At 43.8% G+C, this 15,340-nt stretch overlaps 1 protein-coding gene across 5 annotated transcripts in view; it reads right to left on the reverse strand.

The window, feature by feature from the left end:
* The window catches only part of dnaaf1 (dynein axonemal assembly factor 1), a 190,442-nt gene that overhangs the window by 116,026 nt on the left and 59,076 nt on the right, over positions 1-15,340 (reverse strand). For all 5 annotated transcript variants that reach the window (XM_078543904.1, XM_078543903.1, XM_078543905.1 and 2 more), the window contains one exon: positions 3,575-3,666. In XM_078543904.1, coding sequence (XP_078400030.1) covers positions 3,575-3,666 — 92 coding nt within the window. The remainder of the gene's footprint in view (positions 1-3,574; positions 3,667-15,340) is intronic.

Raw genomic sequence — 15,340 nt, forward strand, 5'->3', positions numbered from 1 at the left:
AATAGGTGGGAAAAGAAAAATCTATATAAATTATTGGAAAAAACAAAAAGGAGGGGGAAGAAACGGAAAGGGGGTGGGGATGGAGGAGGGAGTTCAAGATCTAAAATTGTTGAACTCAATATTCAGTCCGGAAGGTCGTAAAGTGCCTAGTCGGAATATGAGGTGCTGTTCCTCCAGTTTGTGTTGAGCTTCACTGGAACAATGCAGCCAGCCAAGGACAGACATGTGGGCAAGAGAGCAGGGTGGAGTGTTAAAATGGCAAGCGTCAGGGAGGTCTGAGTAATGCTTGCGGACAGTCCGAAGGTGTTCTGCAAAGCGGTCACCCAGTCTGTGTTTGGTCTCTGCAATGTAGAGGAAACCGCATTGGGAGCAACAAATGCAGTAGACTAAGTTGAGGGAAGTGCAAGTGAAATGCTGTTTCACTTGAAAGGAGTGTTTGGGCCCTTGGACAGTGAGGAGAGAGGAAGTGAAGGGGCAGGTGTTGCATATTCTGCGTTTGTATGGGGAGGTGCTGTAGGAGGGGGTATTTTTAAATGTGTTCCACCCATTGTTTATTTCACCCCACCTCCACTAGAGCTACCTTGCTTGTCCTGCTCTCCATTCTTAATTAGCACATTCTTTTTGATAATATCACCACCTTCAACACCTCTTTGTTCTTTTGTCTGTGACATCTTTTGGTTATCTCCTCCTATCACTGCTTGCTTGCCCCAACAACAACCCCCCCTTCTCCCCCTGCCCCCCACCCCCCCAAACCAGCTTATATTTCACCCCTTTCCTATTTTTACTTAGTTCTGTTAAAGGGTCATGAGGACTCGAAACGTCAACTTTGCTCTTCTCCGCCAAAGCTGCCAGACCTGCTGAGTTTTTCCAGGTATTTCTGTTTTTGTTTTGGATTTCCAGCATCCGCAGTTTTTTGTTTTTATCACAAAAAGACTATTGCTTTGATGTGCACAATGTTATCTCAGTTATATCTATCATATATATTCTGTCAAATGATAACACAATTTTGATGTCCTTTACTCCAATATTCATATCAGGCCAATTTTAATCTTAAATACAAGAATCTTTCCAGTATTGAAACAATACTCCTATGGAATTTAATTGGATAATTGAAAGACAATTTCTAAGCCTGAATCTTCTCCACGTTTGCAGCTAAATACAGACCCACGACATCAAATGGCCATGTTTAAAATGAGCAGGCATTTATTTTGGTTAAAAAACGATAACCTATTGTGTTAATGCCAATTTTAGTTTCTAGTTCCATTGTCTTCAGGCAGAAACAGCTGTGCCGACTCACTAGTTTTCACTGAATGTAAGAACAAACAACCCCCTTTAAAGGGGAAGAGGGGCACCTGTAAACTCAAAGTCTAAATGTCATCATCAATCACTGAAATCAACACAAAAGAGGAGAATAAACATATGTGAATAACACCTGGTTAATGTTTAATCACCTTTTATTTACTTGAACCCTTCTACTCCATTCTAACTGTTGTAGGGTTACAGTTTATGCTAAGCACTGATTGTAGTTTATTAAAGCTAGTTGCATTGCATGAAATCTTGTTAAATTTATTTGTGATTGATAGCATTCTTCAAACAGCACTATCAGGTTATAGCGAACATCGTGCAAAGTAGGGAAATCACTTTCACACAAATGTGTTTGCCATAAGTGGTGGGAATTGTCTGTTATAATTTGCTGCTCACTCACTGAGCAAAGGAGGAATCTGGAGCTAGTCTTTCCTTAAAATAGGTTTATTCACATAATCCAGAGAGCACAGGCACAGGCTCCCTTTTCCTCTCCCCATATGTGGAAGTTGGTTCTTAAATAGGAATAATGCCCTAACCTTACCCCAGTTAGTACCAGCTTTCACTTGCACCTACAGCATGCACTTCATTGTAACAGGATTGCAATATTAACATTGTCCACCCGTAACCTGGGTACAAAGCAATTGTGTGGCTTAAAAGATCACAGAATTTTGGGCTCAAGTTAAGCAGATAATTTTCATTTTTATACAAAGTAAAAGCCAAACCAAGAACCTGATTGCAGGTTTAAACATGCTGTGTCTGGTGTGGATGAATGATGATGAAATGTGTTGTGAGGGGCTAAGACGCTCACCCTGTAACTTTTTTTATAAAATATGTACAGAGATATCCTCATTACAATGTATAAACATTTCAAACTGGCCAAAGGCCTAAAATGGCTGAATCTATGTCTGCCTGTGACCTTGAACAAAAGAATCTACCTGGTAGTATCAGGGAAACTCACACATCGTTATCCCTGAAGAGCCACTAACCAGCTCTTGTGAGCTGCACAGACCCAATTCAAAGAGAGCTATACAAAGGCGATCTGCATTCATAACCCAGGATGGCCAACAGGAGTCTGCTCGTCTGCTAAGACGAGGGGCCCCGCAAACTTCCTTTTAATTCTTAATGGTTGAGGCAGTTAACAATCTCGGGGACCCAGATGAGGGATACACGTCCTTTGCCCAAGACAGTGTGGAGAGGTGGGAGTCATGTGACATAGTCCTTTGGCTATGGAACCAGTAACATTGCCTTGCTAAATTAAAAGTCTCAGTTACCATCTGACTAGCAGCATAGCAGACAAAGAGCTCTGGCCCAAGTTGGACACCTGGCCCCATCTGCACTGCTTCTGCTGGAAATTCTGTATCATCGCCTACAAGGCTAATTCAGCTCTGCATGCCTATCTTATCGTGTGAAGTCAACACCACTGGAAAAGTGAATTATCTAGCATCAGTTTTCAGCTCACCAACCTCTGTGATGGAATACCTCATTGGTTTTTTGATTCTGGACCCTGGAACCCAAGTGAAACAATATTTCTTTTCTCTGTGGTCTCTGCACTGTAAATCTTTCCTTTCTCCATCCCTCTTTTACTGTATGAATGCAAAGAAGGCAATATTGAAACCTCCTCACGTGTTTTGAATGTGTGCAAATAAACTAATTCTTTGAACTAATTTTCAGTTCTGTTGAAGGGTCATGAGGACTCGAAACGTCAACTTTGCTTTTCTCCGCCGATGCTGCCAGACCTGCTGAGTTTTTCCAGGTATTTCTGTTTTTGTTTTGGATTTCCAGCATCCTCAGTTTTTTGTTTTTAACTAATTCTTTGAGTTCATCCTATCTCAAGTTTGCTTGTGAGGTTATTAATAGAAAATTGGATTACACAAAAACCGCAGAGTTGGGAAATAGGCCACCGCTTATAAAAGGGGAGGCAAATCAAAAACACCTTTCTGTTTGCAGACGAGTGGTGAGGAGGAAGAACTGGTGCTATTCAAATTAATCCAATTAATCCCCCCTCCTGCTCATAACAGTGTTGAAAAGTGAACTTTTAAGATTAAACAAAGGAATAAATGGCGCGGCTTCAGTGTTTCCTTAGGACCCATTTGCTTGTGCTGATTTGCATCCATTTTAAGTTTGGGCATATTTTAATGAGCTTGGGAGAGTACAGGGGTGTAATGTCATAAGTAAAATGAGGCGAATATTGGGCACTTTTTTGGGTCTAACCTCTGGGTTCTGAAGTTAATAGTTAAGAATGTTTGGATATAATTAAAGTACCACTAACCTTTAAAGTGTAAATAGAGCGTGTCATTCAGGTAAGGTGTCTGGTAGAGCTTCTGCTCTTTACAGTGCTGCCGCAGGAACTGCTTTGTCATCCTGCCGAGTTAAGGATAAGAATATTTCAGGCTCTCAGCCAAGCGTTAATTCACAGATCAAACGGGAAGGAGAGAATGTAACCAATGTACCCTCTAAATTTTCCTTGTTGTGACCAGCCTGTTCATTTAAAAATGCAGTATCTTTAAATTTTTTGTGCACCTACAACAGTTGGTGGGAGGGGAGAGAAAGTACTGAGACAAGCCATCAACACAACTGTTGAAAAAGCCATTACAGCAGAATCTCTATTGCATTCAGCAATTTACCAGAGTTTGATACACGCTAGATGTTGGGAAGCATCTACTGAGTATCATGAGGTGAGATTTAATGTAGAGAGAGCGGAGGGCAATAACAGAAACACATTGGTGCCAATGTTCAGAGAAGCACATTTTGGAGCTTTGCATAACAGTGAAATTTAATCAAAATATCATACCTTAAAGGAACAACAAAAGAGACTTGCATTTATTTAGCATATTTCACAAGCACCGGATATCTCAAAACCGTTTTATGAAATGTAGTCACTGTTGTAATGCGTGGCCAGATGAAAAATTAGACGTCTTTCAGGTTATTTTTAATGATGAAGAAAAGATTATTCCATTTTAACAAGACAGAAATCACAATGATAAGTTTGGAAGCAGAAATCCTCTTGAAGATGCAAGGAATCTGAGCAAGGTAGAGATGGATTCATACAAAAGACAGCAGAATGTCATAAGATCATAAGAAATAGGAGTAGGCCATTCAACCCATCAAGCGTGCTCCACCAATCAATAAAATCATGGCTAATCTGATTGCGACCTTAACTCCACTTGCCTGCCTGTCCCCCAAAACTCTTTTTTTAAAAATTCATTCAGGGGATGTGGGTGTCACTGGCTTAGCCAGCATTTAATGCCCATCCCTAGTTTTGCCCTCGAGAAGGTGGTGGTGAGCTGTTTTCTTGAACCGTTGCAGTCCATGTGGTGTAGGTACACCCACAGTGCTGTTAGGGAGGTAGTTCCAGGATTGGTGAGTGACTTGGAGGGAACTTCCAGGTGGTGGTGTTCCCATCTGTCTGCTGCCCTTTTCCTTCTAGATGGTCGTGGTCTTGGGCTTGTCAACGGAGCCTTGGTAAGTTCCTGCAGTGCATCTTGTAGATGGTAAAACACTGCTGCTACTGCGTGCTGGTGGTGGAGGGAGTAAATGTTTGTGGATGTGGTGCCAATCAAGTGGGCTGCTTTGTCCTGGATGGTGTCAAGCTTCTTGGTGTTATAGGAGCTGCACTCATCCAGGCAAATGGATTCCATCATATTCCTGGCTTGTGCCTTGTAGATGTAGGACAGGCTTTGGGAGTAAGGAGGTGAGTTACTCATCGCACGATTCCTAGCCTCTGACCTGCTCTTGTAGCCACAGTATTTCTATGGCTAGTCCAGTTCAGTTTCTGATCAATGATAACCCTCAGGATGTTGATAGTGGAGGATTCAGTGATGGTAATGACATTGAACGTCAAGGGGCAATGGTTAGATTCTCTCTTGTTGGAGATGGTCATTGCCTGGCACTTATGTGATGTGAATGTTACTTGCCATTTGTCAGCCCATGCCTGGATACTGTCCAGGTCTTGAAGCATTTAGACATAGGCTGCTTCGGTGTCTGAGGAGTCGCAAATGATGCTGAACATTGTGCAATCATCAGCGAACATCCCCACTACTGACCTTATGATGGAAGGAAGTTCATCAATGAAGCAGCTGAAGATGGTTGGGACGAGGACACTACCCTGAGGAACCCCTGCAGTGCTGTCCTGGAACTGCAATGACTGACCTCCAACAACCACAACCATCTTCCTTTGTGCTAGGTATGACTCCATCCAGTAGATAGTTTCCCCCGATTCCCATTGACTCCAGTTTTGCTAGGGCTCCTTGATGCCACACGCAGTCAAATGCGGCCAAGATCAAACCTCACCTCAGGAGTTTAGCTCTTTTGTCCATGTTTGAGCCAAGGCTGGAATGAGGTCAGGAGCTGAGAGGCCCTGGTGGAACCTAAAATGGGTATCAGTGAGCAGGTTATTGCTAAGCAAGTGCCGCTTGATAGCACTGTTGATGAACCCTTCCATTACTTTGCTGATGATCGAGAGCGGGCTGGTGGGACGGTAATTGGCAGGGCTGGATCTGCCCCGCTTTTTATCTACAGGACACACCTGGGCAATTTTCCACATTGCTGGATAGATGCCAGTGTTGTAGCTGTACTGGAACAGCTTGGCTAGGGGCGCGGCAAGTTCTGGAGCACAAGTCTTCAGTACTATTGACGGAATATTGTCAGGGGCCATAGCCTTTGCACTATCCAGTGCCTTCAGCCGTTTCTTGATATCATGTGCAATGAATTGAATTGGATGAAGACTGGCATCTATGATACAGGGAACCTCTGGAGGAGGCCGAGATGGATCATCCACTGGGCACTTCTGGCTGAAGATTAGAGCAAATGCTTCAGCCTTATCTTCTGCTCTGATGTACTGGACTCCCCCATCATTGAGGATGGGGATATTTATGGAGCTTCCTCCCCCAATGAGTTGTTTAATTGTCCACCACTATTCACGGCTGGACGTGGCAGGACTGCAGAGCTTCAATCTGACCCATTGGTTGTGGAATCGCTTCGTTCCGTCTATCACTTTCTGCTTATGTTGTTTGGTACGCAAGTAGTCCTATGATATAGCTTCACCAGGTTGAAACCTCATTTTTAGGTATGTCTGATGCAGTTCCTGGCATGCCCTCCTGCACTCTTCACTGAACCAGGGTTGATCCCCTGGCTTGATGGTGATGGTAGAGTGGGGGATATGCCAGGCCATGAGGTTACAGATTGTGTTCGAGTACAAGTCTGCTGCTGCTGATGACCCACAGCACCTCATGAATGCCCAGTCTTGAGTTGTTAGGTCTGTTCGAAATCTATTCCAATTGGCACAGTGGTAGTGCCAGACAACATGATCAAAAATCTGTCTAACTCAGCCTTGAATATATTCAATGGGCCAGCCTCCACTACTCCTTGGGGGAGAAAATTCCGAACACCAAAAGTCTTCTGAGAGAAGAAATTCCTCCTCATCCCAGTCTTAAATGACAGACCGTATTTTTTTTAAAACTATGCTCCCTTTGTCCTATATTCCCCCAGAAGAGGAAATATTCTCTAGGCATCTAACCTATCAAGCCCCCTCAGAATCTTACATGTTTCAATAAGATCACCTCTCACTCTTCTAAACTCCAATGGGTATAGGCTCAACCTGTTCAACCTTTCCTCATAAGGCAACCCTTCATGCCAGGTATCAGCCTAGTGAACCTTCTCTGAACTGCTTCCAATGCAAGTACATCCTTCCTTAAGTAAGGGGACCAAAACTATAATAAAGCAAAAGGAAAATACTTTGGATGCTGCAGATCTGAAATAAAAACAAAGTGCTAGAAAAACTCAGCCGGTCTGGCAGCATCTGTAGAGAAACAGAGTTAAAAGTTCAAGTCCAATGTGACTCTTCTTTGGAACTCCAGTATACCAGGTGTAATCTCACCAAGGCCCTGTATAGCTGTAGTAAGACTTCCCCCTATTTTTATACTTCATCCTTCTTGGAATAAAGGCCATCATTCCATTTGCCTTACTAATTATTTGCTATATGTGCACGTTAGTGATTCATGCTCAAGGACACCTAGATCCCTTTGCAATCTTTCTCCATTTAAATAATATTCTGTTTTTCTATTCTTCCTGGCAAAGTGGAAAACTTAACATTTTCCCACATTATACTCCATCGGCCAACTCACTTAACCTATCTATATCCCTTTGCATACTCTTTGTATATTCCTCAAAACTTGCTTCCCTAGCTATCTTAATATTGCCAGCAAATTTGGCTAAAATACTCAATTCCTTCATCCAAGTCATTAATATAGATCATAAACGGTTGAGGATCTGGTACTGATCCCTGTGGCACTCCACTCGTTACAGTTTGCCAAACTGATCCATTTACCCCGACTCTCTGCGCTGAATTTTGCCCTTGACGGGCGAGTGGGCCCGACCGACTTGGCAGCAGGCAGGCAGCCGATCGCCACTGCCGAAACGGGCCCCGCCGCCATTTTACATGGGCGGGCCAATTAAGGCCTGCCCAACAGGAAGCACTATGCGCTTCCTGTGCAGGCGGGTGGGATTCCCCAACTGCGAGAGTGCACTATTTCGCGCGTGCGCGCGGAAGCGCACACATCTCCCTGAGGCTAAGTGGTGCCTCAGGGAGATCGCTGAAAGGTTATGAAAGTTGAAAAATAGAAAAATTTAAAAATCATTATCATGTCCCCCTCATGTGAAAATGGGACGAGATGGGACATGTTAATAAAGTAAACAAAAACTTTATTAAACTTTTTAAAATCCGAAATCAAACCTCATCCCGCCAGTGGATGAGGTTTGTTAAAAAATCATTCACCCGCCTACCCATTGGGCCCGTGCACCGAGCCGAAGTGCGCACAGGCTCCTCAAAATCGTCGTCAATTGCTGACTTAATGGCCTTAACAAGGCCTTTAATTAATGGCGGGCACGCGTCACGCTGCATAGCGCGCCGCCAACCTAAACATCGCAACGCCGCGTGCTGACATCGGGATGCTCGCTTGACATTTTAAGCGCTGACGTGTGGGCTCCGCCACCCGCATGTCAGCCAGAAAATTCAGCCCTCTGTTTTCTGTTGTTTAGCCAATCCTCTATCTATGCTAATATATCACCCCCAACACTAGAAGCTCTTATCTAATGCAGTAACCTTTTATGTGGCACCTTATCAAATGCCTTTTGGAAATCTGAATACACCCATCTACTGGCTCGCCTTTCTCCATTGTCAAAGAGCTCTAATGAATTTGTCAAACATGATTTCCCTTTCAAAAAATTATGTTGACTCTGCTTGATTGTATTATGATTTTCTAAATTCCCTTAAACCACCTTAATAATGGATTCTAGCATTTTCACGGTGACAGATATTAGGCTAACTGGTCTATAGTTTCCTGCTAAGATAAAAGCAAAAAACTGTGGATGCTGAAAATCCAAAACAAAAATGAAAACACCTGGAAAAACTCAGCAGGTCTGACAGCATCTATCCAGCTCTACCTGTCCCACCCCCCGCCTTAAACCAGCTTATATTTCACCTCTTTTCTATTTTTCCTTAGTTCTGTTGAAGAGTCATAGGACTCAAAACGTTAACTGTGTTCCTCTCCGCAGATGCTGTCAGACCTGCTGAGTTTTTCCAGGTATTTTCATTTCTGTTATAGTTTCCTGCTTCCTGTCTCCCTCCCTTCTTCAACAGTGGTGTTATATTTGCAGTTTTCCAACCTGCTGGGAACTTTCCAGAATCTAGTAAATTTTGGAAGATTACAACCAATGCATCCACTATCTTGGCAATGACTCCTTTTAAGGCATTTGGTTCTGGGTGCTGCAATTTGGGAAAGATATGAAGGCATTGGCGAGAGTGCAGGAAAGATAGGCGAGAATGCTTTCAGGTATGAGGAACTTCAATTATGAAGATAGGTTGGAGAAATTAGAACTGTTTTCCTTGAAGAAGAGGAGGCTGAGAGGAGATTTGATAGAGATATTCAAAATCATGAAGGGTCTGGACAGAGTGGATAGGGTGAAAACTTTTCTGCTTATAAAAGAATCGAGTGCGAGAGGGCACAGGCTTAAAGTAATTAGTAAAAGGAGCAAAAGCGACATGAGAAAAAGTTTTTTCACGCAGCGAGTGGTAAGGGTCTGGAATGCACTGCCTAAGAGAGTGTGGTGGAGGCAGATTCAATCAAAGCACTCAAAAGGGAATTGGACTGTTATCTGAAAAGGAAGAAATTGCAGGGTTATGGGGAGAAGGCGGGATAATGGCACTCGGTGAATTGCTCATTCGGAGAGCTGGTGCAGAGACGATATGCCAAATGGCCTCCTCCTGCACTGCAACAATTCTGTGATTCTATAAACCACTTCTACTAGTGACTTCTTTTCTTTGTTATTTCTTATCTCCATTCAAATTGATTCTACATTTTGATCCTCCAAGCCAAGATTATTTCTCATTACTGTACTGAACTCATCCTTTATTGACAGAGCTACTCCTTTTCCTTTCTTCCTACCCTTTCAAAATGTCAAAAACACTTGAACACTCAGGTCTCAGCCATTGTTGTTAAAGACAGTATTGGATAAAAGAGGGCAAGAGAGACACAAATCATTGATAGTAATAAGAAAGCCAAAAGAACTATTTCATTTATAGGAACATTAAGAGGCAGCTGAAAGAACAGGTAAGCCCCTTGCAGGATGCAGCAGGGGAACCAATCTATGATCTAGAAATAGCAAATGTTTTAAATGGATCAGTCTTCACAAAGAAGAACTGCAGACAGGTCTTAGCGGTACCAAGGTGGACTAGGAACCTGTAACCCATAGATAGAAGGAACAAAAAGAACATTTATTAAGCTAATGAGTTCCTCAGGATGCGTCAAAGTATGCCACAGCCAATACATTACTGATGGTGTGTAATCTGTGTTATATAGGCAAATATGGCAGCTTAAATAGCATTTGTAACTTGGGGGTGAGTCATAAACTCACTGTATAAGTGTTTGCTACTGTACAGGTTGGGCAGGACAGTGTGATGGCAGAACAGAGTGCGTCGCATCCTGAGCACTAAAGTAAGAAATTTGGTGAATGTTGAAAATTAGTGCAGTAGGGTAGAGAAGGTACTGATCTTTATTCTTTTTGTTTTATCTCCACTGAAATTTTGGAAGATCACAAACAATGCATCTACTATCTCTGCAGCCACTTTTTTTTAAAGATCCGAGGATGCAAGCCATCAGGTGCAGGGAACTTCTCAACCTTTAGTTCAAATAGTTTTATCAGTATCATCTCTCTGGTAACTGTTTTAAGTTCCTCTCTCCCTTTTACCTCTTGATTTTCAAAATGTTCATTTTTGCGATATTTAAAAAATGTCTAGCTAGTTTACGCTCGTATTCCAATTATTCCCTCCTTATTTTTGTTTTGTCACTGTTTGCTGATTTCTAAAAGCTCTTCCATTTTCTGACCTACCACCAATCTTCACAGTATTGTACACTTTTTCTTTCAATTTGCTCCAACCTTTAACTTCCTTAGTTAACCATGCATCCTTCTCCTCGAATCATTCTTTCTCAATGGAATATTTCCTTAAATGTGTGTCACTGTTTCTCTACTGTCCTACCATTTAACCTATTGTCCCAGTCCACTTTTGCCAACTCTGTCCTCATACACTTGTAATTGCCTTTACTTAAGTTTAAGATACTAGTCTTAGGCCCATACTTCTCACCCTTCTCTCATTCAAACTGAATAAGAAATTCAATCATGTTACGATCACTGCTACCTAGAAGCTCCTTTACAATATGGTCATTAAATAAATCCGCTCTGAAGAAGGGTCATACAGACTCAAAACGTTAACTTTGTTTCTCACTCCACGGATGCTGTCAGACCTGCTGAGTTTTTTCCAGCATCTTCTGTTTTTATTTCAGATTTCCAGCATCCACGGTATTTTGTTTTTACATTAAATAAACGTGCCTCATTGCACATACCCAGGGCTAGAATAGTCTGCTCTCTGGTTGGCTTTAGAAAGTGCTTCTCTAAGAAATTGTCCAGAAAATATTCTATGTACTCATCCTCCAGGCTACCCTTGCTGATCTGATTTGTCCAGTCTATATGTAGATTAAAATTACCCATGATTACGGCCATACGTTTCTTACAAGCCTCTGTTATTTGTTCATGTATACCCCATCTTATAGTGTAGTTACTGTTGGGAGACCTTTCAGCCATTCCCACAATTAACTTCTTACCTTTGCTATTTCTTATCTCTATCCAAACTGATACTACATCTTAATAAAAACAAAAAGCTACTGCGGATGCTGGAAATCCAAAACAAAAACAGAATTACCTGGAAAAACTCAGCAGGTCTGGCAGCATCGGTGGAGAAGAAAAGAGCTGACGTTTCGGGTCCACATGACCCTTCAACAGAACTGAAGTATAGTTAGGAGAGAGGTGAAATATAAGCTGGTTTAAGGTGGGGGGCGGGGGGAGAGAGAAGTTGAGGGTGGGGTGGTTGTGGGGACAAGCAAGCAGTGATAGGAGCAGATAATCAAAAGATGTCACAGACAAAAGGATCAAAGAGGTGTTGAAGGTGGTGATATTATCTAAGAAAAGTGCTAATTAAGAATGGATGGCAGGATACTCAAGGTACAGCTCTAGTGGGGGTGGGGTGGAAAGACTAACAAGGTATTAGTTGTAGATTTAAAAATAATGGAAATAGGTGGGAAAAGAAAAATCTATATAAATTATTGAAAAAAAAACAAAAGGGTGGGGGAAGAAACGGGGTGGGGATGGGGGGAGGGGGAGTTTAAGATCTAAAGTTGTTGAATTCAATATTCAGCCCAGAAGGCTGTAAAGTGCCTAGTCGGAAGATGAGGTGCTGTTCCTCCAGTTTGCGTTGGGCTTCACTGGAACAATGCAGCAAGCCAAGGATAGACATGTGGGCAAGAGAGCAGGGTGGAGTGTTAAAATGGCAAGCGACAGGGAGGTTTGGGTCTTTCTTGCGGACAGACCGCAGGTGTTCTGCAAAGCGGTCGCCCAGTTTGCGTTTGGTCTCTCCAATGTAGAGGAGACCGCATTGGGAGCAACGAATGCAGTAGACTAAGTTAGGGGAAATGCAAGTGAAATGCTGCTTCACTTGAAAGGAGTGTTTGGGCCCTTGGACGGTGAGGAGAGAGGAAGTGAAGGGGCAGGTGTTGCATCTTCTGCGTGGGCATGGGGAGGTGCCATAGGTGGGGGTTGAGGAGTAGGGGGTGATGGAGGAGTGGACCAGGGTGTCCCGGAGGGAACGATCCCTACGGAATGCCGCCAGGGGGGGTGAAGGGAAGATGTGTTTTGTGGTGGCATCATGCTGGAGTTGGCGGAAATGGCGGAGGATGATCCTTTGAATGCGGAGGCTGGTGGGGTGATAAGTGAGGACAAGGGGGACCCTATCATGTTTCTGGGAGGGAGAAGGCGTGAGGGCGGATGCGCGGGATATGGGCCGGACACGGTTGAGGGCCCTGTCAACGACCGTGGGTGGAAAACCTCGGTTAAGGAAGAAGGAGGACATGTCAGAGGAGCTGTTTTTGAAGGTAGCATCATCAGAACAGATGCGACAGAGGCGAAGGAACTGAGAGAATGGGATGGAGTCCTTACAGGAAGTGGATACTACATCTTGATGTTTAGATCCAAGGTCATCTCTCATTATTGTACTAATGTTATCCTTAATTAACAAAGCTACCACACCCCCCCACCTTTTCCTAGCTTCCTGTCCTCCGAAACATAAGTACTCTTGAATATTCAGGTCCCAGCCTTAATCACCTCGCAGCCACGTCTCTGAGATGGCAATCAGGACATACATACTCATTTTTATTTCAGCTGACAATTCAGCTACTTTGTTTTGAATTCCACAGGCATTCAGATGCACAGCCTTCAGTTCTGCCTTTTTACCAATTTTGTAAGCTCTATCGTTATCTTCTGGCGGATTCTGAAGTTTGTATGCTCTATCCCTTCCTGCCATGCTCTGATTATCATTAGCTTTATTGCTATCTTGCTCTCTTGCCTGGTCCTTTCGCTTTGATTTAAGATATCTTCCCTGACATAATCCCTCACACCCACTGTTTAGATTAAAGCCTTTTCTACCCCTCAAGTTATACGAATCACCAGAACCAGCACGGTTCAGGTGAAGACCATCCAAATGTACAGCATCCGCTTTCCCCAGTACTGGTGCCAATGCCCCACAGGGTGAAACTCATTCTTCTCACACCAGTCTTTGAGCCACGCAATTATCTCCCTAACCTTATTTTTGGGAAGGTGGTGGCATAGTGGTAATGTCACACTATTTGCAATTCAGGGGCTCAGGCTAATGCTCTGGGGACATGGATTCAAATCCCATCACAGCAGCTGGTGGAATTTAAATTCAATTAATAAATCTGGAATTAAAAGCTAGTCTAATGGTGACCATGAAACTGTTGTCGTAGAAACCCATCTGGCTCACTAATGTCATTCAGAGATGGAAATCTGCCATCCTAACCAAACCAGGCCAACATGTGACTCCAGAACCATGGCAATATCGCTGACTCTTAACTGCTCTCTGAAATGACCTAGCAAGCCACTCAGTTGTATCAAATCCCTAGAAAGTCTATACAAAGGAATGAAAAAGGACGGAGCACCCAGAATCAACCTCGGCACCGGAAACAACAACAGCAAACCCAGCCCTGTTTACCTGGCAAAGTCCCTCTTACTAACACCTGGGGGTTTGTGCCAAAATTGGAGCAGCTGCCTCACTGGCTAGTCAAGAAATAGCCTAACATAGGCTGGGATTTTCCGGTCGTGCCCGTCACCAGGATCATCCAGTTCCGCCAAAAGTCAATGGGCTTTTGGCTGGGTCGCCGAATCTGCTACGGCAAACACCGCCGGGATGGGTCCGGAAAATCCCAACCATAGTCATACTCAGCAAATCATACCATACAAATGTCCCAGGCAGCACCATCACTGCCCAGGGTATGTCCTGTCTCACCAGCAACAGACCCAGCAGAGGTGGCGGCACAGTGGTATACAGTCAGGAGAGTGTTGCCCTGGGAGTTCACAACATTGACTTCAGATCCCATGAAGTCTCATGGCATCAAGTCAAACAAGGGCATGGAAACCCCCTGCTGATTACCACGTACCACCGTCCCTCAGCTGATGAATCAGTGCTCCTCCATGTTGAACACTAATTGGAAAAAGCACTGAAGGTGGTAAGGGCACAGTATATACTCTGGCTGGGGAACTTCAATGTCCATCACCAAGAGTGGCTCGGTAGAACCACTACTGACCAAGCTGACCAAGTCCTAAAGGACACAGCTGCTAGACTACGTCTGTGGCAGGTGGTGAGGGAACCAACTAGAGGGAAAATCCTACCTTGATCTCGTCCTCGAAAATCTGTCAGTCGGAGATGTATCTGCGCATGACAGTATCAAAAGAGTGACCATGTGAAGACTAAGTCCCATCTTCACATTGAGGGTACCCTCTATCATGTTAGGAACAGATCTAGCAACTCAAAACTGGGCATCCATGAGGCGGCGTCAGCCATCGGCAATAGCAGAATTGTATTCAACCACAATTTACAACCACAAGCCGGTGGATCAACCCTGGTTCAACGGAGGGTATTCTAGGAGCAACACCAAGCATACTTAAAAATGAGGTGTCAACCTGGTGAAGCTATTTGCATGCCAAACAGTGGACAAAGCACACGACAGACTGAGCTAAGAGATCCTACAACGAATGGATCAGATCTAAGCTCTGCAGTCCTGCTACATCCAGTCATGAATGGTGGTGGGCAATTAACGACTGGAGGCAGGGGGTCCACAAATATCCACATCCTTAATGTTTGGGGAGCCCAACACAGTGCAAAAGATAAGGCTGAAGCATTTGCAACAATCTTCAGCCAGAAGTGCCAAGTGGACGATCTATCGCAGCCAACTCCTGAGGTCCCAGTATCACAGATGCCAGTCTCCAGCCAATTTGATTCACTCCACGTGATATCAAGAAAGGGCTGAAGGCACTGGTACTGCAAAGGTTATGGGCCCTGACAATATTCCGGCAATAGTACTGAAGACTTGTGCTGCAGAACTAGCTGCGCCCTTAGCCAAGCTGTTCCAGTACAGCT

Source organism: Cetorhinus maximus, chromosome 6 (genome assembly GCF_964194155.1).
Source record: "Cetorhinus maximus chromosome 6, sCetMax3.hap1.1, whole genome shotgun sequence".
Classification (NCBI taxonomy): domain Eukaryota; kingdom Metazoa; phylum Chordata; class Chondrichthyes; order Lamniformes; family Cetorhinidae; genus Cetorhinus; species Cetorhinus maximus.